At 50.1% G+C, this 22,668-nt stretch overlaps 1 protein-coding gene across 5 annotated transcripts in view; it reads left to right on the top strand.

Annotated features, from left to right (window-relative positions):
* The window catches only part of fra (neogenin protein frazzled), a 504,200-nt gene that overhangs the window by 438,561 nt on the left and 42,971 nt on the right, over positions 1-22,668 (top strand). For all 5 annotated transcript variants that reach the window (XM_089547899.1, XM_089547903.1, XM_089547901.1 and 2 more), the window contains exons 2-5: positions 17,738-17,906; positions 18,958-19,103; positions 19,676-19,960; positions 21,782-21,935. In XM_089547899.1, the coding sequence (XP_089404025.1) occupies positions 17,738-17,906; positions 18,958-19,103; positions 19,676-19,960; positions 21,782-21,935 (754 nt within the window). The remainder of the gene's footprint in view (positions 1-17,737; positions 17,907-18,957; positions 19,104-19,675; positions 19,961-21,781; positions 21,936-22,668) is intronic.

The raw sequence follows: 22,668 nt of genomic DNA on the forward strand, positions 1-22,668 counted from the left end.
TTATATTAGGATAAAGCACACAGCAAAGGAGTAGTGGCGCGAAGAAGGCGACCGGAAAGAGGTGGTAGTGTATGACGACATCCAATGTAACACTGTCGTTCGCCCCCTTTGGGAAGCCTGTTTGCTACTTGTTTTGTTTGCTTTGTTTTTTATCGCACAGCCGCTTGGTACAAAAATGGGAGCTTCACGGCGGAAGCAAACATTATCGCCATCCGTCCGCTCACACTGGGCGGCTTCTTTCCGCTTTCGATTGCCGTGGCCACTGGGCCGCAGCCTCTTTCTCACCGGAGATGATGAAAAGAGAAATTAAGAAGAATTGCTCGGAACCCCTATCCGTTCTTGTTTAGCCCCACTTGAGCTTTTGCTGATTGTTTTTCACGCGATCGAAGCTTTGGCTTGTGGAGAGGCCTGTAAAAAGCTAGCTGCGGCAAACACCATCGACATCGGCGTTGTATCCGGAACAGGGCGTGGAGCTCGGTCAGTGAAGTGCCCAGGAATCTCTCATGCCGGGACGAGAGTCGCGCTCTTAAAGAGATTTCTGTGTACGCTGTAACACGCATGAGCTTCATGCATTATCTGGTCTGAGTGAAACGTTATAACATTAATTTAAACAGCGGGGACATTTTACGTGTCTTTACCCGAGGCCGACATTGAAGCGTATCCAGTCGGCCCATGACAACGCCTGTACTGAGCATGGTTCACTTCGGAGTTGCACGTAATTCTTCCTCTCTTTCCCTCCCCCACATGCGGTTCGGGTGTCGACCAAGAAGAAGAGCCTCCGCTCATATTCGGTTCTTCACTGCCTTCTCCTCTTCTACCCCTTACAAATATTTCTGCAGTCTATGACATTCCGTAAACGTTTGTCAATACTGTGTATATAGACTTTCTGTAGAGACAAATTCTATAGACGATTGTATAGACAAAACAAATCCTTAAGAGTCTTTAGAGCTTCCATAGATTTGTGGCCATACACTTTTAGTGCACTTTCCTCTATATGAACGCAATTGAGGTCCTGATTCTGTAGAAAGTCTACAGACCATTTTTATAAAGGACAGGCCCTCACTTCGAACTATGAATCGCATGCGAACGAAGAGACACGAAATACTCGTTTCATTCTAGCTCGACAGCAGGCACATAGCCATTTTTTTTTTTTTTTTCAGGGGGGATGGGGAGTCTCCCTTCCCTCCATCTGGATACGTGTCTGCGCTATGGTGTACCCTTGCGCCCTAAGCGAGGCTGTCAGGCCAACAGTCTTCGTGTGTGTTGAAAGGCGATCGCAGGTGTCTTCTCCTATATGTGCCAACCTCTTTATTCATCATTTGGCGTCCGATTTCGTGTTTCTCGTCCTTGCTTACCCAGCCCGCCGTTCTTCGGCTGAACTTCGATTCTCTCGAGTCGAGGAGTTGCATGGAGAACTTCGTCGCCATACCCTACTTCATTATAACGTAAAGGGTGTGGATGGGTGTGGCGTAAGTGCATTTCGTAAGCAATCCAACAGAATACAGTGCACAGCCTCGTCAAAGTCGACGACGATGCGCCGCAGAAGCCATCCGCCGCCACCCCCACCGCGACGCTTCCCCCTCAGCCTTAGCGGAGCGGTGACCTGTGGTGTAGAGTGCTGCGCAGCGCCGAGCGCCGTGTGCGTGCAGGACGAAGTGCGTCAGTGTGCGAGACGCTGCCTATAGGCAGGGACCCCCTCCCGGCCAAGTCTGGTTTCATTAACAATCCCACACTCGGTCCCTCTCCGAGGAATGCCCCGTCCTGGCTGCTTAGCGCAAAAATGCGTGCAGTGGGAGACCGGAGCAGGTCCGTCTTTCTTCCCTTTCTTTATTCTCGCATTCTGAACGTTTCAGGGCGAGCTCGACGCCTTCTCGCCCAAAATCGACGATTATTACAAATATATGTTATATGTCTGTTTCTTTTGGTCGCGGCAGCAATGTGGCCGAAGTCGATGGCATAAAAGTGCTTTATTTCTCGCTCAACATGTTTTCATGTGTAGAATATCCTTTTTAGCGCTATGGCTTGTCCTTCTCTGTGCATCGATTTTTTGGTTGCCTTAATTCAGTGTTCGCAAGGCACTTACCATTTCTAATTCCGCTCAAGCATATGAAGTGAATTTCGCGAGCAGCCCCTATGAGGAATCCACGTGAAACGGATTGCAGGTCGCGGTATTTAACCACTGTATGTTTACGTTTCTCGTCATATGCGAAGCGTTGTCTGGCGTGCTATTTAACTTCTCTGTCATTCTGTGCCCGCCATTTCCCCAGTATGTTCTAACATTTCTCCGTGGTAGTTGATGCGGTGGTATAGGTTAGTCGCCGTAGCCTTCAATCATCCCTCGAAAGTACTAGCGTACGCGCATTTTGAGCAGCCTAGCTGGCGCGCAACAGCTGCCTTCTTCGAAGGTGAGCCCTCGACCCCTGTTAACCTGATAAGATTCGTGAGGGAGAGAGAGAGCAAATAGGCGGAAGGCGGCTAAGTTAACCGGGCTCGGTTCCGTCCGGTTAAATGTTTGCCCAGGAAAGAGGGACGCATACGATTAAATCTGCGCCTGCAGTTATCCTCCGTGGGTTTGCTGCAAGGATTAGGCCGTCTAGGTCTGGTGGCTTCGGGCCCATGCGTATGCTGCACGCAACTAGTAGATTGAAGTGCGGCCCACTACCTGCATCCCCGTATGTTTGCCGTCAGGGCCGCGTTCCACTGGAGGGACCCTCCGCGTCGAAGCATGCACGGCCCGCTCTCTCGAGACGAGAGCTGCGGTGCGTCGGGGCACGACGCTGGAGAGGGAGGGGGGGGGGGGGATGACATTGAAGATGGCGAGCTGCACAGTTACGTGCAGTATGGCGAACTTGCAAGCTGGTTGGTTCTGGGGCACTCATGTCCAATATTCCTGAACAAAAATTTCGAATATTGGGAACTGTATGGTACTGGTACACGAATATTGAAGGTAATGGATGATTCTTCCGATATGTAACAAAATCTTTCTTTTATAGTGTTTCCACCGCTCGTATCGAGCATTTTAAGTCTGGCATAGAAAACCAATGGGGAGCGCTTTTGACGATAGCAAAAAAACAAAACAAAAACAAACAAAAACAATGGGGAACGCTTTTGATGATAGCAAGAACATTAGCAAAAAAATTCAACCCTGCCGACAGGAGAACTGCGGATATATTGATTGTTATAGCGAAACCCTACAATGTATGAAAAATCGGTGCGCATAAACTCTTTCACGTTCAAAAATGCTTTTGTCCGGAATTATTGGGTGTGACAATGACAAGAAGAGGAGCATAAAAGAAACACCACTGACAGCTGTTGACATTTGTTTACATCGTGGCCATTTATGCCTTGGACGAGTTGGACAGCTCCGCGTCTTAGCTGCAATGTATTCAAGTGCCCACAGCAGGACCGAGGTGAATGGCAACGTCTGCATCCGCATCAAAAACTACGCACTTCGTTGTTAGCCAGTGCAGGAGTGTGTGACCTTTTCTTCTGTCCTGTCCCCTGCTGTTATTCCCTGACATTTTGTTCGTCCTTTTAGCTGTTTCCGTCTCTTTCCCACCGCCTCTGCTGTCGTGCTGGCAGTTTCGAGTTTGGTATGAATTTCCCTCGGCTCCATTTCTACGAGCCAGGTTTTCGAAAGCGTGATAGCCGATCACTTTTGTACTCTGACGGGCATCATGCTCATCGGGACTTTGCTTTACAGGCGTCCCTTGTGACTTGTCCCTGCTAGCATAGCAAAGCACTGCAGGGCTCCGAGGCAGTTCTTCGGCTCCGATGAAACTCGCTTGCATGGCCGCGTCTTATCACTTGACCGCGCCCTGGGCGGCAGCAGCAGCAGCGTTGCACGGAACTCGTGGAGACTCTGGCACCTGTGCATACGGTGCGGCAGCTGAGAAACAGTGTGCTCCCCCTTCTTCCCGCGCACGGGGCCCGCGAAGAAGAAAGACAAACCTTGTGCGGCGCGAGAGGATGGGCCCTCGGTTTTCCGCCATGCACGCTGCACGCTAAGCTGCCTCCAGCTGCAGTCTCCCTGGAGAGATGCAGACACTTCCCTCCGCTCTCTCCGCTGTCGACGCAGGTGCGCCCTTGTTCGCCGACTCGCCGCTGCGGCAGTGGGCTTCTTCGATTATCCGCCTCTGGCAGCCCGCGGGTTGCTTGCGGGCTGCCCGAGCGCGCTCGATTTTCTCGGGTTGCTCCGCCCACTTCCGGTGGCTGCCCGGAACGCGTTCGTTTTTCTCTGGCTGGGCGGTTTCGGGCTGCCAGCCGGCGGCCAGACTCGCCAGGACGATTTTGTGCTGGCAGCGCTCGGGCAGCTAGCAGACGACAGAGAGGTGTACGGTAGCGGGAAGCTCGCGCGGCCATTTTTATAAGGACTAGAAGGACCGCGGTTCTTCATGCGATGTTTTGCGCGATGCAGGCGCTTGTTTCGACTAGGCCACGGTGCATATCGACTGTGTCGCCTGCAATGACACCTTCTGCGGTAGTTCTCGCTGTTTATTGATATGTTTTGCGTGCGTATGCGCGATCATATTTCGATCGTCTCACCACCTCGAAAGCACAATTGCTCGCTCCATATTACGATCGCATACTTCTGATTCACAAAATATTTCGGCTGTTAATTTCGTGCGCCCGGCGGATATTGCGATGGTGTTAGAGGCCTTTCACGAGAGCAGCCGGATTCCAGTTCCGAGTACGCGTTCAGACGCGCGCATATATATATGCATGTGCTGACCGTGTTTGACGAAGTGTAGGTTGAGCGCGATACGGGAGCGTATGGTCTTCATTGCGTTTGGCGCAGTGCAAAAGTGGATATGCTTTGAAAAACGCTTGACTGAAACACGTACTTTATTAAAAGCCCTCACGAGCACATTGCTCGAGACATCTCTGCGGGCATATATGTGGCCACACAGAATTGTCGCGCCGACCAAGTGCTGATTCTGTCGTCACCAACTGTTGTACAGCTTCATGCTCGGGCCTTCTGCCACATATGCTCAAAATATCTTAGAAGTACCGCAGGCATGCACCTCCTCGCGTTGGGCTCATTTTAAAAAAATAGATAAAATGAGCTCTAGCGCTGATCGTCATGCAAACACACGCGGAACATGAGGCGCCGACACGCAGGGCTTTATTGTAGCGCCTTTCATTTCAGTGCCAGTTCTCTGCTATAAAGCTGTATTATTACAGAAACGATACGCAGCTAAATTTATACAGTGCACCCGCTTGTTCTAGGTGGACGTTCAACAAGATGATAAGCGCAAATTTTGCCGAGATTATGCGTTCCTTGCCCGCAGCAAAAGCCGGCGGCCGACAGACTGCAGTTGAACGAACGTATCCCGATTCTTTTCTGCTTACAGCTTACAGGAAGCAGGTTACGAGCGTAGAAATCGCAACGACCACAGCAGAGTCCACCAGGGTCGATCGTCGGCGGTCATACCAGTATACTTACTGCGTAGTAAGCAAACACGCAATAATCCGAGAGTACGGCTTGTCGTTTGATAAACAACGCACGGGCAGTTTTTCCGTCCTATGAGGTGTCGACTGAAACACGTTAGATTGCGATTGCTCATCGCATGCTTTTGAGGATTTCTTGAAGCTTACACAGTGCACCGAAGGCACACGCTCGCGTTGTCGTTGCCGAGTGCGAGCTTGATCAGCTGCATGTTCTGCAGTCTGCGGCACGCAGCCCTCAATAACTGCAAGTCGTTGTTTTCGATACCAAGCAGCCTGTTTCTACCGTACGCGTGCGTAGCAATGAGACGCAGAACGCGAAGCTAGAGAGAGCATCTGCCCTCCGTGATCCGCGCCATGCTTGCCGCCGTGATTGCCGACCGGCTGGTTCCGGTGGCCGCCAGCCCACGTGACCATGATGCGTTTTCCTGTCAGAGACGAACTTGCGGGCCGTCAGTGGGCTGCCCGAGCGCGGTTAATCGAAGAAGCCCAGTGTTTGTCTTCTTCGCGCCCTGACTGTCGCGGTGCACGCTCGCTCGCTCAGCTTGGCTGTGCGGGAAGAAAGAATATTCGAGGCGACGGGGACCGCCGTGACTGATTCTACCAAGGCGGATCAGGCCTTCGGCAGTTCTCCGTCTACATCCGCGTAACTTCTTCCTATCCTCTCCCTCTCCCGGCTCTCGTACGGCGCTCTTCCCTGTCGTGACGGTCTCCTTTCCCAGAAAGGCTGGGCACACGCGGCGGCGCAGGAAGAGCCCGTAAAGAGGAAACCGCTGGGGCTGCGGGGCGCGCCCCCTACTCCTGGACGAGCCTCTTCCTGTTCGCCGTTGCTTTCGGCGAAAAGGGAGGCTACAGTTTGTTTTCCCCCCTTGTTTACTCGGGGCGACTGGCGGTTTCGCCGCTGCAGATTCGCGCGCAAGCTGAATGCCGCACTGGGGCTCGCTCTTGCCGGCTGGATGGCCCTGCCGGTCTGTCGGAGATATGTAGCCGCGAGAGAAAGCTGCAGCGCGTTGTTCACTTCGGTGGTGGTGGTGAAAAGCACTTTCAGTAGTTCCCTTCGGAGGGCCGCCGAGATCAGGCATGGAGCGGCTTCCTCGTCTGCTCAGAATCGTCGTCTGCGCTCCCTTTCCCTCCTTCTCTGCCTTCTGGGGCCCTATATAGCTGCGCGCAAATGTCTCCCGTGGTGCACGGGAGCAGCCTTATTGTAGATCTGTCTCGCTGATCCCCGTTCGTTATTAGTTGTTCCGTCCCCCGACGAGCTCTCTGTCCCCAATGCCGGGGTCTGATTGAAGGGCAGCCGTCCGCGTGGATTACTTGGGGGCGTGCGCGGACCGCCTCTTGTTCGCCGAGTGGGCCGCCGGTTGTCGACCAATTGATGTGTGCCTCTCGTCCCTCGCTGAGCCGCGGACGGCGGTGTTGACACGTGGACGTCCCGCTGCGGCGACAAAGAAGGCACTGTGTAAGGCCGATGACTCACCGATGTCTGGCCGAAAGTCGCCCTTAGGAGTCCATTATCTCCGCTCTTTTAACGGAAGGCCCGGCGAATAGAAGCGTGACGCTGGGCCGGTTGCGGGACACGGTCTATCCGCAGCCTCCGTGAAATGACACGTCGTTCGTTGATTGGGCCCCTGCATGTGGCCTCCTTTGTGGCGCAGTTATGGACTGCTTGGGTGGCACTGCCGGTGGCGGCGCTCGATGATGTTTGCCCGAGGCCGACTCACTCCATTGTGGAGACCCGCTGAGCCGTGCCCGGAGTTTTCATTGGCGATGTGGGCGGCGGCTTTTGAAGCCCAGCATTTCGTCGCTGTAGCGCTCCACATGCTGTCCACTGCGACTGTTATCCGGTTTTCGATTCTGGTTCCCGTTGTACGACGCTTGCAGCGCGTTCAGCCGCTGTCCTGGTTCATTCCCTTTCCATTTGGGGTTGACAGGGAGAGCATATGCGTGCGTGCGCGGGAGGGTATTTTCGTTCTTTATCGGCCGGCACAAGTCGTGTCCCCCCGATTACAAAGGGACTGGTTAACAAATCATCATCATCACCTCGTGATTCTTTACGTATCGGGAACCCATCTTCCCTCGAGCGAATGGAACATATAAAGGAATGTGTTTTATTCTGCGATTAAGAACACGAGCACTTCGTCTCCTTTGATGTAGCACTTAATTGATACCCTAGCTTTGTGCAGGGGTGGATATATGTGGTATTCAACGCGGCTAATGCGGCTGTCCTTGTCTCAATGCTATAGCTGGCTACATGTAGCATTGTGGAGCTGCCCCTCGTGAAAACTACAGCGAGGAGAAATCAGGAAGCCCGTAGGGTTCCACTCCATGCCTCTCTTGAAAGAAGTTACCCCGTGTTACTTGCCAGGTTAAATCCACCCCTGCCCTGTGCACGGTATATATCGGTGAAGTCGCAATGACGCTTAACACTACAGAAAACGGAACGTTTCATGGCACAGCTATAGTTGTACATTGGGTGATGGTGGCAGTGCTTATGTACAGCTAGCGTTGGACGTTGGGCATCAGAGCGGGAGCCGAGGCATAAATTCGTACGAGACGGTACGTGTTTGCGAGGTGTGTAACTTTCGGATAACGGCCGCTTTCTTGAGAAGCACAAGAGACACCGCATCCCCGTTTCGGCAGCTGACAGGACTGTTCTGATTTTTCTCCGGGCGTTACCTGCTGAACGAGCTGCTGCATATATAAACGAGGGCGACATCAGCAATGGAGAACGTGGGTACCGGGCCGGTTTCCTTCCGATGTCTGTGCACGCCAATTTCAGTCGGTTTTTGCGCACATGCCGCAACGTGTGTTTCTCCGGTGACGGGAATTTATCGAACTAAGCGGATCAAGTTTCGCGTCCTTCTCGGCTGGTCGATGAACCCCACTTGCGTCCGTTGTCCCCTGCGCACGATGCGGCGGGAGCCTCGATGGAGAAGGCCTTGGCGGAGCTCAGTGCGCTTCTTCGTCGCCCCTGTTTGTTTACTTTTTTTTTCTCTCTCTCTCTCTCTTTCCGCACCGGGTCGGGCAGCGGGACCCCGTCTTCGTCGTGCTTAAAGAAGACGAACGGCTGTGACCCAGATATGCCGTCCCTTCCCGCGTGCTGTAGCCTTCCCGCTCCGCTACGCACCGCACGTTCGACGATCGAACCGCTGCCGTACCTGCTATTGATCGGGAAGTGGTGTGCTGCAACGTCGCCGGTATACCTGCAACAACAACAGCAGCAGTAATGCGGTTAGGGGCCAGTATGGGCCTCGTGCTGAGTTTAAAACATCCGATCCGCTCTGCAATGGTAAAAAGGAAAAGAAAGAACAGTGAAAACGATTTCTTTGTTAATTTTAAAAACTACATTAATTGAAAAACGAAATGTGAGTATTTTAATTCTGCTGATATTGAATGTATTTCATAGGAAGCATAATTGATGAGACATAGGTCGGTCGCCCATAAATGCTCCCGTTTGGGTATATGCAGACCGCCTCTCCTAGCTGTGATAGTGGCGCTGGCAAAGAACATGGTCTGTAGTCTCTTCGGATCCGCCGAATTCTCAGGCACGGCTGCATGTCAGCCAACGCAGTGCGGAAAATGTATAAACTTTCGTGATAACTGAGGTCATTTTATCTAGGTACGCGTGTCTCGTGGAGCCGTTGGAAGGGGCACTCCTTTAGTGTGAGCGGAATGTATACTGATGCAAAACTATTGGTAAATTGACTATCGATAGTGTCGATAGTGTTTTTTTAAGCTATCGATACTGTAAAAAAATATTACCGATAGTACTACTACTGATAGACTATCGATAGTTTTGCGTCACTAGCAGAAAGTCAGCACGGCTAATTGCTATCGCTTTTTGGCCCCGATATGAAAGCAAGAAGCCTGAGAGCATATGTCTTTCTTTTTTTTCGCTGTACCCCAACTGATGTCGAAAGATGAGAGTGATTCGTCTATAAAATGTTTCTATCATCGTTTCTTTTCCCCTTTGTCGTGGGGCCGCAAACCTACAGACGCGGAGCGTCGCGCACCGCGCGGCGCGCAGGTCTCGCTCTTGGTAGACGTTGCGCGGTGATGCCGAGGCTTACGTGGGTGCCTGATGCACAATCTGCTCTGCACTGCAGCGGCGCATCGCTTTCCAGGTTAAATGGGAGCTTCTCTCATGAGCCTTAATTCCGGACTTTATTGGCAGCTGAAACCAAAGATAAAAGCAGCGGCGATGGTCGATCGCTTTGGCGCTTCGCGCGTTTGTTTGAATAATACGCCAATTTTATGCAGTGCTGCCAAGAGCTTCAAATCAGTCATTAAATCGTGATTTATTTGGAGTATTTTTGTTCATACGAAGCGCCGAATACAGCATCGCCTCCAGTGGTCTTCTTGTGGAGGCTCGCAGTGCTCGCAGATAAGGCTCCTTCCTGAACCCAACGCTGCATGCCTATGGTATAGGGTGTTGCGATAGGCATCGCTGAGTTGCATGGAGGAAGGAAAAAACTGCTGAGTTGCTTTGCCCCGCACCTCTTGCATCCCAACAAACACAAAACCTCCTCAGAAACTCCAAAAAAGGATGGAATGTCCCAGTCCCAGTACAACGTTTATCAAACGTTTCCAGACCATAGAGGCACGACTTAGAAACACAAGCAAAAAGGCAGTGCTCCCACTAAAGGTCTAGAAACGTTTTTTCTGGAGTGTTAAGCAGCAACAAAAACGAGTTAATGCATTTTCGTCCCAGAAATGTAACTGGGCATAACGTTTTGGGACCAATGATTTTCAACAAGAAATAAAAATCGACTGCTCGCGCTCTCTTTTCTCTCTCCTTCGCGCCACAAGCTGCGGGGAGAGAAGGTTTTGCTCTTGCACTCGTCGTTTTGAGAGATGAAACGGCAGTTTCATTCGAACAGCCGAAGGAAGCGGTTAACCCCGCATCTCTCTCGGTGCATGCGTTTCTCGCACGTGGGCCGTCGGCTCCATGCTGGAGGCAGGCGGCGGCGGTCTGCATTTTCATCGCGCCGCCGGCAGCGGCGGTCAACATCTTTCCCGTCTTCTAGCGTTTTCCCAGCTTGCGCCCAACTTCAAAATTGTGTGGTGGTCCCTCCAGGCGTCTCCGACTATCGGCACTCCTCGCTGCGCCGCTGTCTAGCAGAAGTGCGGTAATGGCCTCCCGTCGCTCGCCCGGCTTCCTCGCTGGACGGACGCCATTTTGCGCACGCTTATTCGCGCTGCCCCAGATGTTCGAGCACAAGCCCCAGCGCGCGGCAGTTCTTGCTCTCGTCACTGCGCCAACTGGGCTGTCGTGGACTTCGTAGCTACGGATTCACGGAAGTTTTCCCGCGCACCTCGGCGTGCCCACACCATTCCTTTTGGAACTGATGCCGCGGCTGCGCATCGCAAGTCCTTTGCGCAGCTCCACGGCCCTACTGATGCCGCTGTTCGAGGCGGCGTTCGTGGCAGCGGAGTTCGTGGCAATAGGTGACTCCTCGCACGCACCCTGCATTCCTCAGCGCCTCCGACGACTGCAGCACGTTGGTGGTGGCAGCGTGGCCGTCTACTACGGTCTGAGGCGGGAAGGACCTTCCGAGACCCACCACTCTCTTTCTGCGAGTGCCCATGGATTAGCCTGCTCTACCAACTTCGCCACCGCGCAGCCATCCTGCCGCAGCGGTATAGTTTGTGCAGTGTTCGCGTGGTTATATTGACTCTCTCCCACTCGATTAATCGTGCCTTGATCTCGACTCCCACGCTGGACTGTGCCGCATGCGCGGTCTGCCGCACCATGGATGCAGCGCGCCATCGCACGTACCTGAGCACGTTCACCTTCCCGCCTGGCTCCAAGCAGTCTTATCCCCACACTTAGTCGCAAGAAAATAAAACTCCCAGGATCGTTACGAGGGTGTAACGCGTAGTTTGAGCGCTCGCTGTGCTGTGAGAAGGCGCAGGACAGAAGCCTGCGTTTAATTTATGGTTTCAGCTGTTGCAGCCTTGTATTTCATCCCTGGGTTTCCGTAGGCAACGTCGTCAAGGTATGTTGGTTTATTTTAATTATTAATTTAATTTATTTATTTAAGCATACTGCAGGCCCTTTTCGCATTTTTTTATTTTCGCCTAGTAGAACTAATATTTTTTTTTTCTGTTTTGATAACACGTCGCTGAAGCTTGCCTCGAGTCTCTAAGCGTGAGGGGGGTTTCAACTTGAAGAAAATCCGTGACCTGAAACTGCGTGTCTGCAGCGTACGCCCATCTCGTCTTTTCTTTTGTCACCGAAGTTGCTCTTTACATACGTTTGCTTTTGCATGTGCATATCTGCTTTTGAAGCCCTTAGAATGCTCGTTTAAGGTGCATCAACTTTCAGCCTGTATTCTGTTTTACTTGCTTCATATTGCAGATTTCTCAGGGCTGGAGAAAAAAGTGGCCATCATATGCATGGCACCGTAGTGTTATGTACACTGTGTATTAAATGGTGCATACGTTTGCGTCTGCTGTTTGTATTCATTTAAATTTGCGCCGTTGAACGTAAGTTTTTCGGCACGGACTTTCAATTCGGTCTGTATTGTTTTTCTTTGACTGAAACATGAATGCATTTTGATTGTGGTGGTGTATGGTGCGGTCGCCGGCATGGACGACAGGATGCAATTCGTGCTAAGAGCACACCTAGTAAATTGAAATTACTTCTGTATGGCGCTGCTATTTGCTCTTATATGAGCCAAATCGGGTGACTTTTTGAGTTCATATTTCCTTTGTGTGCAAAATGCTAGGACATTTCACGTAAACGGATAAGTACAGAACGGCCGAGCCAGCACGCATTCAGACGAGTGGAAAGGTGGATTACACCACCTGTAACGTAAGTATGCACCTGAAATTTGGCACATATGTGCGCTTGGATGCCTGCAGGCTGCACGAAAAATGAGGAATAATTTTATTGAACCAGAGCCGAGAAATCGAGCATTAACCTTTTAGGGCTTTCCATGGGACGCACAACTTTTTGGACATCGCTAGTTGTGGGGACGTTTTTTAGATGTGTTCGGGAAAAATGAGCACCTCCTGGGGAGATTCCAAATGTCCCGATGGGTCATTTTTGGGAGATTTTGAGGAGGTTTTGTGTTTGTTGGGATTAGTGTCGATCGGCACAGGAGAGGCAGTGTTGAATTCAGGAAGGAGCCTTATTTTCGATCACTGCATGCTAGCGCTGGCGCGCGGTGGCGATAAGAATGCTTTCGATTAAGTAATGGAGTGCACATCTTGCCGGGTAGTGTCAGTCCAAGGCTGCAGCGGACGCATCAACGCCAGAGAAAAAATTGGCTATGGCTTAGCTTAGGTTAAGCCTGCATATCAGCGAAAAGCTTCGGTGAGCGTGAAGCCGAGCGCGCGCCGATGCATACTCGGTAAACACGCGCAGCGCGCGCGAACGACGGCGAAGGTCGACCGACGGAGCCGCGTTCGGCGGCGGCTCCGCCGACCACGTGCGCCTCTCCAGTGACGTGACGAACTCGCGCACGCGCAGATGTGGCTAAAATTGATCACGGCGCACGCCAGACCCGGTGTTGACGAGCCTAGTGAAGCTTTTCGTTTCAAAAGCTCTGAGCGTGCGCGCACGTGCGCCTCATGCATGGACGAATTTGCATCGCTCTTTGTCGGCGCACCTCTGCTCGGCTGACGTTGAGGAGCACGCGCGTCACCTGCGTGCAGATTTTCTCTGCCACGCCCACCTCATCAGGGCCCACCGTGCCGAGGAGCGCCGCAGCAGCCGGGCGAAGCGTCTCGGCTCTCGCCTCTTGCCGGTGGCCGAGATTAGAGATAAAACATCATCGCACTTCCTTGCGTGAGGTGTAATCAGCCAGCGGCGTGCCGAGAAGTGTGGAAGGCAGGTGATTCAGAGCGATCCTCGCCGGTGCATCCGGCTACGCTGAGTGCACTTATTCTCCTCTCTCTCTTATATTTTTTTTGTCTCTCGCTGGCGAGTTTATTTCGTGCAGCACGCTCACGTGCGCCCCGTGTTTTTGTGAAGCGGCTTTCATGAAGGACAGCTGCGCGCACTTGCCACATGGCCTGCGCGCTCCGGTCGGTCAGCTGAGCTCCACTTATTCTTCGCGTATGCAAGACGCGCCAGACACGTGCACGACGCGCGCTGTTGCTTCTTCGCGGACACGCTCGCAACCATGCATGCACATCGCGGGCCACGTCAGCTGCCAGCATCCGGCAGTGCACGCGCTGTACGTGCAGCTGGCCGCGCTGGCGGCGTGCGCCGTCTGTTAGTCACGGCCTTGTGCGATTTCCTCGCACCTCGGGAGCGACGCACCCTTGGTGCAGTCGGAGCATCGGCGTGCAGCTTTCATTGCGGGGCGTTTTCTCCGCCGAGGGCCTCACGCTGTCCTGACTTCTCGGCCGTCACTGCCGCAGTCTCTACCACGTGCGGGCTCGTGCGCGAATGGCAGTCGCTACGGAAACGACCTCACTGCATACGTCGCGCTATCGCTGTACCGCAGTCGAACGAAGACGTGTGCGTAGGGCGGAGGCAGGCAGCTTTCCAGCTGATGCGGATTTAATTCTTAACAGATTTATAGCGAGCAGTGTGTTGTGTACGCTGAGCAGCAAGACGAAGAATAAGAACAAAGCAAAACTATATTCTTCAGCATTGGGGAAAATTCGAAACTGAGGGAAGGATAACTTAATCACGGGCGCGCCCACCTCGTATGAGGACGGGCGTGGGTTCAAATCTCATTATCACCAGCAAACCACTGGTTTTCTAATAATGCGTCCCCAACCATCCAGTTGCTCAGCTTTCTCAGTGATGTAACTGTTGAAACATCTGTCGAGTGCTGCAGAGCTGACATAAAATGGTGGCTTTCTAACATGCAATATAATGCTGAAAACAATACAGTGAACCATGGGACATCTCTTGAAGCCTGTCTGTTCATTGCCAATTAATCACAGACTGTTACTCATATACAAACAACTTCTTGGATTCTGCTCCTCAGTTTAATGCCACCAGGTTACCTATATGGAAACTGTGCAGAGCTAGCATTCCCGCGAGAGCGTATGCATCCCAGTAAAAAAAAACCATCGGAACCAATTGGATTTCCAACTGGTTCCAAATGGTTGCAATTGGACTAGTTGAGTTTCCAACTGGTTCCAATTGGAATGGTGTTCCAATAGACGATATGCGAAATGCGCAGCACCATCTCTCGACGCTCCGAGAACTAAGTCCTCCATGTTGGCACGGTACAGAAAACGAAACCGCTGCCCAGCGTTGGGTTAAAACGGCTGCGCTTCGTTTGAAAAGTAAAATGCCGATGCAGTGTTGCGCTACCCTCTCCACTGTGAAAAGACACTACGATGCATGCCAGAACTAGGTGCGTTCCAGCTTTTCTATTTTTTTACTCCGTCCCAACGTTTTAGTAACACAAAACGCCATGCGAGGTATCATGTGTCAGCACGCGGATCAGTGCGCAGCTTTCGCTTTCTGCGCTGATTTTTGACAAATCTCTCGAGGTGATTTGCGTTTAAATTAAGATAAGGACCACAGCCTTTGTTGTCTCTGATCAAAATTAGAAGCCGATTTCGTGCATTTATCAACTCCCCGGTCGGGCGTGAATATATATAGACGCATACTTAACAACGTAACAGAGAAGGTAATTTTGTTGAGCGGGCCAGTCGCTCGTGCCGTGGCGAAATAAGTTCACTCGAAGAACCATATGCCGATTACTGCTTAGTTTGCTACGTGTTCAGTTAAGTTTTTCCCGCGTTCAATTAGTTTTAGAAGGGCGAGCAAACTCTCTGGACCATACGCATATGTTATGCGCGTTAAGGAGTCTTTGTGAAGCAATACACCCTACGTATAAAAACTGAGGTGCGAATGCTTTATTTCTTGAGGATTCCTATACCTTCCATATCTGCGGCGACGAAAATCTAAAAAAAAGAAGCGAATAATATAGCTACTTTATTATGAAGGAGGGACGCATTTCTAAGCTAGAAAGTTCGTGCAACAGTGTTCTGAAAACGCTTCAGGCCATCAGATTTTATTATCGTTGTGGCAAGCTTCAACAGCTTGCTTCGCAACAAAGCCATTTGTCTAAGTTCGGGAGTAAGCTAATTAAGTTTCGGAAGCAACCGAACATGCTAATTTCGCCCCTACACACACAACTTGACCAGCGTATCGAGTCCGTGCAGGCACCTACAGCTGTACGCTCTTTCTCTAATCAAGCCGCCGCGGTAGCTCAGTGCTTATCTGAAAAAAAAACAAAAAAACTGCGTCTTTGCTTACATTTTGAATTATATATGCCCACTTTCCTCTTGGTAATATCGATTGACAACATCGCAATACTCGCTTCAACTGCGTCTTAAGCAAGACGCGGTTTCAACGAATTGCGGCGAAAATCAACTGACGCCGGGCTCTGAAACGGTGACGTTGAAAACCGCAGATGCGCATTGCACATTACAGTAAAGGAATCTAATTACGCAGCTGGTCGAGGATCTTGTGTGATTATACTGCAATGCACGAAGCTCCTGTCGTCGGCGCGAACGAAAGTTCGCACTATCACAGAAGTTTGTCAACACACGTGCGCACTCACCGCAAAATAACCGCTCGCTACCCTACCAGATGAATTCACGTCCACCTGGGAATAAAATAGCCATGATAATGCATGATGCTTGAACTGGTGCTTTAATGCGAGCATTAAAACGACAACAGCACACAGTCATGGTTCGACTTTCCAACCCACTTTCGAGTGCCGATTATAGCGATCATCAGCACCAGACTTCAAGCGAAGCTGAGGACGCGGTAGGAGTAAGCTGGAGCTTATTGAAAGCACCTACATTTAGTCAAAAATCAGCTGTGAAAACAACGCAGCAGCTGAAGCTTGCCTGTTGAAATTCCACTCGCAAGAAGAAAGTACGCATAGCAAACGATGCACCAGCTCGATGAGCTCGACGCGCCAAGATGGAAACCGGAAGTTGTGGGCGCGGTGTTGCCAGATCGCCAAGCAATTTCGCATATCGTCTATTGGATGGTCCAATTAGACTATCCAATTGGACCATTTGGGTTTCCAATTGGTGGGCCCAATTGGTCTTACCCATTACATTCAATTGGACCGCCCAACTGCACCTAATTTTTCCAATGAATGTTTGCATTTTTGACAAACAAGGTAGAACCAATATGGTTCCTATAATAAGAGCTATCAGCAGCTTAACCTACTAAATTGTACTCATCATCTGCACCACCACTGCAGCTGAAATTAAATTAAATAACTGCGCTCAGTGGGCAAGCGCCACTGGCCCCAGCATGAGAGCCTCACAAATGGGGTATATAAGTTGGAGCAGAAGTATGTCCTCTGGATGTACATATTGAGCTAATATATGCTACTAGTGCCTGAACGTTGCTTGCGTGTGATGTATTTGTGCCTGTTGACGTTGATTTCCATAAAAACATGTTAATCTCAATTCCGTAGAACAATGTTGATTGGCACTAGGCACGGCATCTCCCTGCAGTCCTCATAAATGAGTTTTCCTTTTACATATTATAATATGTTCAGTTGTAGAAATATTTGTCCAAGATTCTAGAGCATATTATTCACAAACATTTAGCTACCTCTCTCAATGAACATAACATATTTTGTGAATATTTTCTGGGTGAAATAACTGCCTGGCCTAATGGGTCCAATTGGCTAGTCCAGTTGGGTCCAATTGGTCGGGTGTCCAAAACACCACTGGAACCAATTGGTTCCAATTGGGAAATCCAATTGGAACCAATGGGAATGTCCACTGGGTTCCATTTGGAATGTCCAATTGGTTCCAATGGTTTTTTTTTGACTGGGATATGGACCACCCTTTCTGTCAAAAAGTTTTCTGATATGTAGCAGTTTTGTGGGTTTGTTACAGAGCTAGGTTCTATATAGCATGCCTAAACAGGGCTGCGCAGAGACAAAGTAAGGCAGGACAATATGCCAGCTAACAGTTAAAATTTTCAGCGCGGAAATAAGCTTACAGAGACCATCCTGCTTGCATAACCGGCAAGAAAATATAAGCACACTTACTGGCTTTATAGTTCCTCTCTCTCTCTCTTCATCAGAGGTATCTCGCTTTCAAAAGCAAGTTTGACGAGATATACCGCACGCTCGCCGAGCCATTTGGCATGACGTCGCATCGTGCGCCTCGCCGCGGAGCCTCCGGTGTCAGAATGATTTTTTTTTTGATGTACTACCTTAATTAGTGGACTCTATCGGCTGTAAATAATGGTGATGGAGATGAAACTTTTTCCTTTTGTCGACTGCGTGAACCCGTGGCATGCATTCACTTGGCATCGCTTTGTTCCTCGCAGGTGCCGGGGTGAGCTTCGCCGAGCTGCGGTTCCTGGAGGAGCCCTCGGATACGGTCGCCGCCAAGGACGGTCCGGCGCTGCTCAACTGCTCGGCGGCCGGCGAGCCCAGGCCCACAGTCTCCTGGAAGTGGGAGGGAACGCTACTGCACCTCGTCAACGACCCCCGGAGGTGGGTGAATGCAATTAAGGGAGAAATAAAACAATAGCCCGCAGAAAAGGGGGGAAAAATTTTGAACATGCGACATTGAGCAGGATAGTCCTAAGAGTGCTGATTGAGTTTTAAACAAAATAACTGTTTGTGTTTGTCTAGAGTCTGCAGTTTTTGTTGTGTTTGTGTTGAATCTGTAGATTTTCTGGCTGGAGCATGCAGTCGAAATCTCATCATGTCAGGTTATCTCATATCCTTCTGAAGATAAATTTTATCTTGGGAGGTTAGACTTTAGGGGATTCACTCCGTGTCCGGGCAGAGATATGTTACCCAGCAACATAGCTTATAGGCAGTCGGCTTCAATACGACACCATTTCGAGAAGGCAAAGTCGTACAGGCACTCACGAAAGATTTCAGAACACAGAAATAACGAAAAACCTCAACTTTTTCACTACGTAGAGGACAGATTTAGGCTAGCTGGGCAGCCATACAACAAATACGGGAACATGTTGCTGTTGCTACCATTGCCAGGCTTGCTCAGCCACATTTGCCGTACGGTAGCAGTTGCCATAGTAAACATACTTACCGTGCAGTGCGGCTAAAACCCTCTATTGAGAAGTATGTGCATTGTGCAAGTCGTGCAGGAAAGTATGGAGTACAACAGTAAGTTTGAGGCTGCATCCTATGACTTCCCAGAAGTAAAGCTTTGATGTAATTTTCGGGTCCCAAAAACTTTTGTGGGCACTGTACATGATGGGAAAATGTTTAACAGAAAGTACGACAAAAAAAACGAAAGGTGGTAATGGAAATAAGAAATGCATTACGTCCAACAAACAAGGCTTGTGCTTACGCCTGCCGCTACAAACTGAGGCTTTGAACTAAATATAAATAAACCATTGGCCATCAGTACCAAGAAAATCGGGGGATGGGTTCAGTATGGATAGTTTTGTTGCTAAATATCTGCCTTGGCTTCTTAGCTTCTTCTCTCTTTAGATTGAGGAGGCTTCTTTAGTTTCGCGCATTGGCCCACATATCGGTCCGCTCACCTCCGGAGTATTCCCCCTTGTGGCAGGTCGATCCTGTACAATGGGTCACTCTACTTCCGGAGTGTCCACCACACGAGGGCCGAGCGTCCTGACGAAGGAGTCTACCAGTGCGTGGCCTCCATACCCAATGTCGGCACCATGCTCAGCCGCTCGGCTAAGCTGCAAGTGGCCGGTAAGCCTCTCACCTATGTCACGATCATTATGTCTCAATCCCTCGTTGTTCCACAAAGTAGGCAAAATTGCCAGCAACTGTCCTAAATTTTGCGCTTCCACAGGTCTGCGTGCCGCACTTGTAAAGTCAGAACTTTAGTTCAAGGAACCTTCCACTACGGGCTGCAGAAGTGTCCAGTTTGCTGAGGGCAGTGGCGAAATACACTTTCCTCTAACTTTTGATGAAAGGAAGTGCTCTTGTATTTAATTGGGCATTGTATACAGCTGGAGCTGTGACGCAGCAGAATGAAGAAGAGTTCTCAGCTCTTCTCAGACTCGCATGGAATAGTTTATTCGGCTCGCTAACTATAGGGGCATGGCTACTGTCTTCTAACTTGGAAAGGGCGCACTGTGTGAAGCTGCTATATAGTTTGTTGATTTGGTGACTGAATCAAGCTGTGGTCTCCGGGACCAGCTGGTGAGGTGCTTTTCTGCCTTTGTTGGTCGCTGAGGGGCTCTTTTGCTCGAAAGGTATGTATGTATACCTCGGCCATAATCAGCTGTTGGCACTCTCGCATGCCCACCTGTTTGCAGCGCTTCCGCGGTTCGACGAGCAGCCCCGCGACCTGCGGCTGTTCCCGGGCCAGACGGCGTACTTCCCATGCTCGGCCTTTGCACTGCCCCCGGCCGACGTGGTGTGGCTCAAAGACCAGCAGACGCTGCGGCTGGACCCGTCGCGCATGCTGGTGCTGCCCAGTGGCGCACTCGAGCTGGACGCCGTGCAGACCACCGATGAAGGCGCCTACCAGTGCAGCGCCCAGAACGCCGACCGGAACCGCGTCTCGTCCGCGGGGAACCTCTTCGTTGGACTCTCGTACGGTACGTATGCAAAAAATGAGTGAGAAAACCCTGCACATCGTTATCGTGCCTTTGTCAGGATGGTAGTCCTACTTTGGTGGAAACACAGAACAAGGTGTTGCTACGTGCAGTGCATCCCAGGTGATGTGAGATGCAGGAATGTTGCAGGAACGAAATTGAAGTAGTTTTTTTTGCCATCTCAGTGAGCACACAGGACTTTTCACAGCGACAGCTGTTTATGGGATGCTTTCCATGAAACACATGTAGAGCTGCATCGCATTGGTAGACATGCCAATGCCATACACCAACATGCCATACATGCCATAACATGCCATACACCAGGGGCATTGCGTGCATCACAATTCACTGGAAAAATTTTCCAGTGGCTCTACTCAAGTTAGCGGCGCTACCACTGGATGGCTCAAGGGCGCTCGCATCAGAGACGACAAACCGCGAATGAAGCGAGCACAAAAGGGAGGAGGGGCACATGGCGAGCCTTCACTAAGTTTAACGATTTACTCAGTGATAGCTTAAACATTTTTTTGTTCATAGACACAATGATGCTAAACTTCAGACTGAGTTATTTTGAATTAATTGGTGAAGATATAAGGAGAAATTGAGCCAAAATGCTGAAAACTATGTAAGGAACAATATACGAGGGGGTACCCAAAAGAAACCGGACTAAATTTTTTGGGTGGCAAATCTTCTGTGGTACCGCGTTTTGGCACTAGCAGTGCATAGAACTAACATTCCAGAGTCAGTAAGCCCAGTGCCGTCGTTGAAGGAGGTCAGACTAGTTTAGGCAAAGTTTTTGAGTGACGACTGTTTTGTGTGAATGTCGTTTTTGCAATGGCTGATTTTCGTGAACAGCGTGCGCCGGTGAAATTCTGATTTTTGCTCGGAAAAAGTTGAATGGAAACTCTTGAAATATTAAGAAAGACGTACAAGGACGATGCTATGGGAACAGCTGAAGTGTTCCTGAATCGAATCCTGAATCAAAGCAACAATCATGCCAATGGAAAACATCAAATTCACCTCGCCTCAAGAAAGCTCGTCAGGTGAAACCAAACCTCAAAACAATGCTGATTCGTTTTTTCGACGTGAGAGAAGTTGTCTATTGAGAATTTGTTCCGCAGGGTCAGACAGTTAGCCAGGCTTTCTACTTGGATGTTTTGAAAAGATTGGGCAACAGTGTGCGGTGGAAGCGGCCAGATTTGTGGCAGTCGGGTGACTGGTTTTTCCATCATGGCAATGCCCCTGCTCACACAGCCCTGTCTCTACGACAATTTTGGGCCAAAAATGGCATGACCCCTGTTCCTCAACCCTCATACTCTCCCGACCTTGCCCCGTGCTACTTTCTTTGTTTCCTAGAATGAAAAAATAGCTGAATAGAAAGCGTTTCACTGATGTTGCTGAGGTGAAGAAAAAAACGACGGAGGCACTGTCAAGCATCACAAAAGATGAATTTAAACAATGTTTTGAAAAATGTAATGAAAGATTCGACAAGCGTATCATTGCAGGTGGGGAATACTTTGAAGGATATTGAAGGTCTGTGCTTAAAATGTGAACAAATAAGTTCAAACAAAAATAAGTCCGGTTTCTTTTGGGTACCCCCTCGTAGTACGATGCTTTGCTGTACTTTGAAAAAATGCGCGCACATGTTTTGAACATCAAGCACCTAGCAACGCTCCACTACTGGCTTTGGGCGCCACGTGAAAGGCGAGTATAGTTGGTACTGTTGTTGCAGCCTTACTGGCAAGAAAGCGTGTTGGGAGCCTTGGCTACGAGCTTGCTTAACCGTAACAAGGACAGCTCAGTTACTGGCTGTTGTTTGGTGCACAGATGATGTGAACAAGATATCGGCGCCGACGTTCGTGGCAGCACCGAAAAGCACTGTGGCGGTGAAGGGGAGCAACGTGACCCTTGACTGCGCGGCCAACGGGAATCCACGCCCCAACCTCACCTGGCTGAAAGATGGCGTCACCATTGACATGTCGTAAGAGTCTTTGTTTTCTTTGAACCATTATTCATTTCTTAGCAGTATTTCTTGCTGGACTAGTTGGTGCATGGCCTTCATTAAGAACTCCTTCCTTTCTTTCTGGCTTCTTTTCCTTGTTTTCACTTTGCTTTAAATAGAACTGTGCTCGCAATAAAAACAGTCATCTGAAATCCTGATCAAAATATGGTAGAAACACCATGGTTTATATATGTTGTGCATTCTTTTCTGTGGAGGGGTGCAGAAGACGTTTGAGTTTAGGTTTATTCCCATGTGTTGCACATGAGGAGGTGGGAGAAAAAGCTGTTTTTGTGCACCTTGACCAGCTCCCATCCCCTTTACAAGAACATAGCATCAGTGCGTATTTAATACAAAAAAGCAGTAAGCACATCTTGCAGCGTAATTAAAGAGAAACAAATGCCCATAATTATTCAGATGCGCTTTCATTAACACACACATCAGTACATTATCAACATAGATAATAAACATATAGATCGCCACTTGTGGTCCGCCTTCTTTGCAAGATGCAGCATCCTCTGCAGAGTGCACGAAAGTTTGTATGCTACCTAGAAAACTGATTGAAAACAAACGCACATGCGCAACACAGGCACGATCCGTTTCCACGAGGCGCCAACTGGGCATGCAAAGTGGAAGCTGCAGGCTTGGCAGGTGCTGCCATCTGTTGCGTGCACCTGTCACCAGATTGGTTACAACTCGAGGATGAAGGGAAAAT

This window comes from Amblyomma mixtum, chromosome 6 (genome assembly GCF_055824585.1).
Source record: "Amblyomma mixtum isolate Tamu chromosome 6, ASM5582458v1, whole genome shotgun sequence".
Lineage (NCBI taxonomy): Eukaryota > Metazoa > Arthropoda > Arachnida > Ixodida > Ixodidae > Amblyomma > Amblyomma mixtum.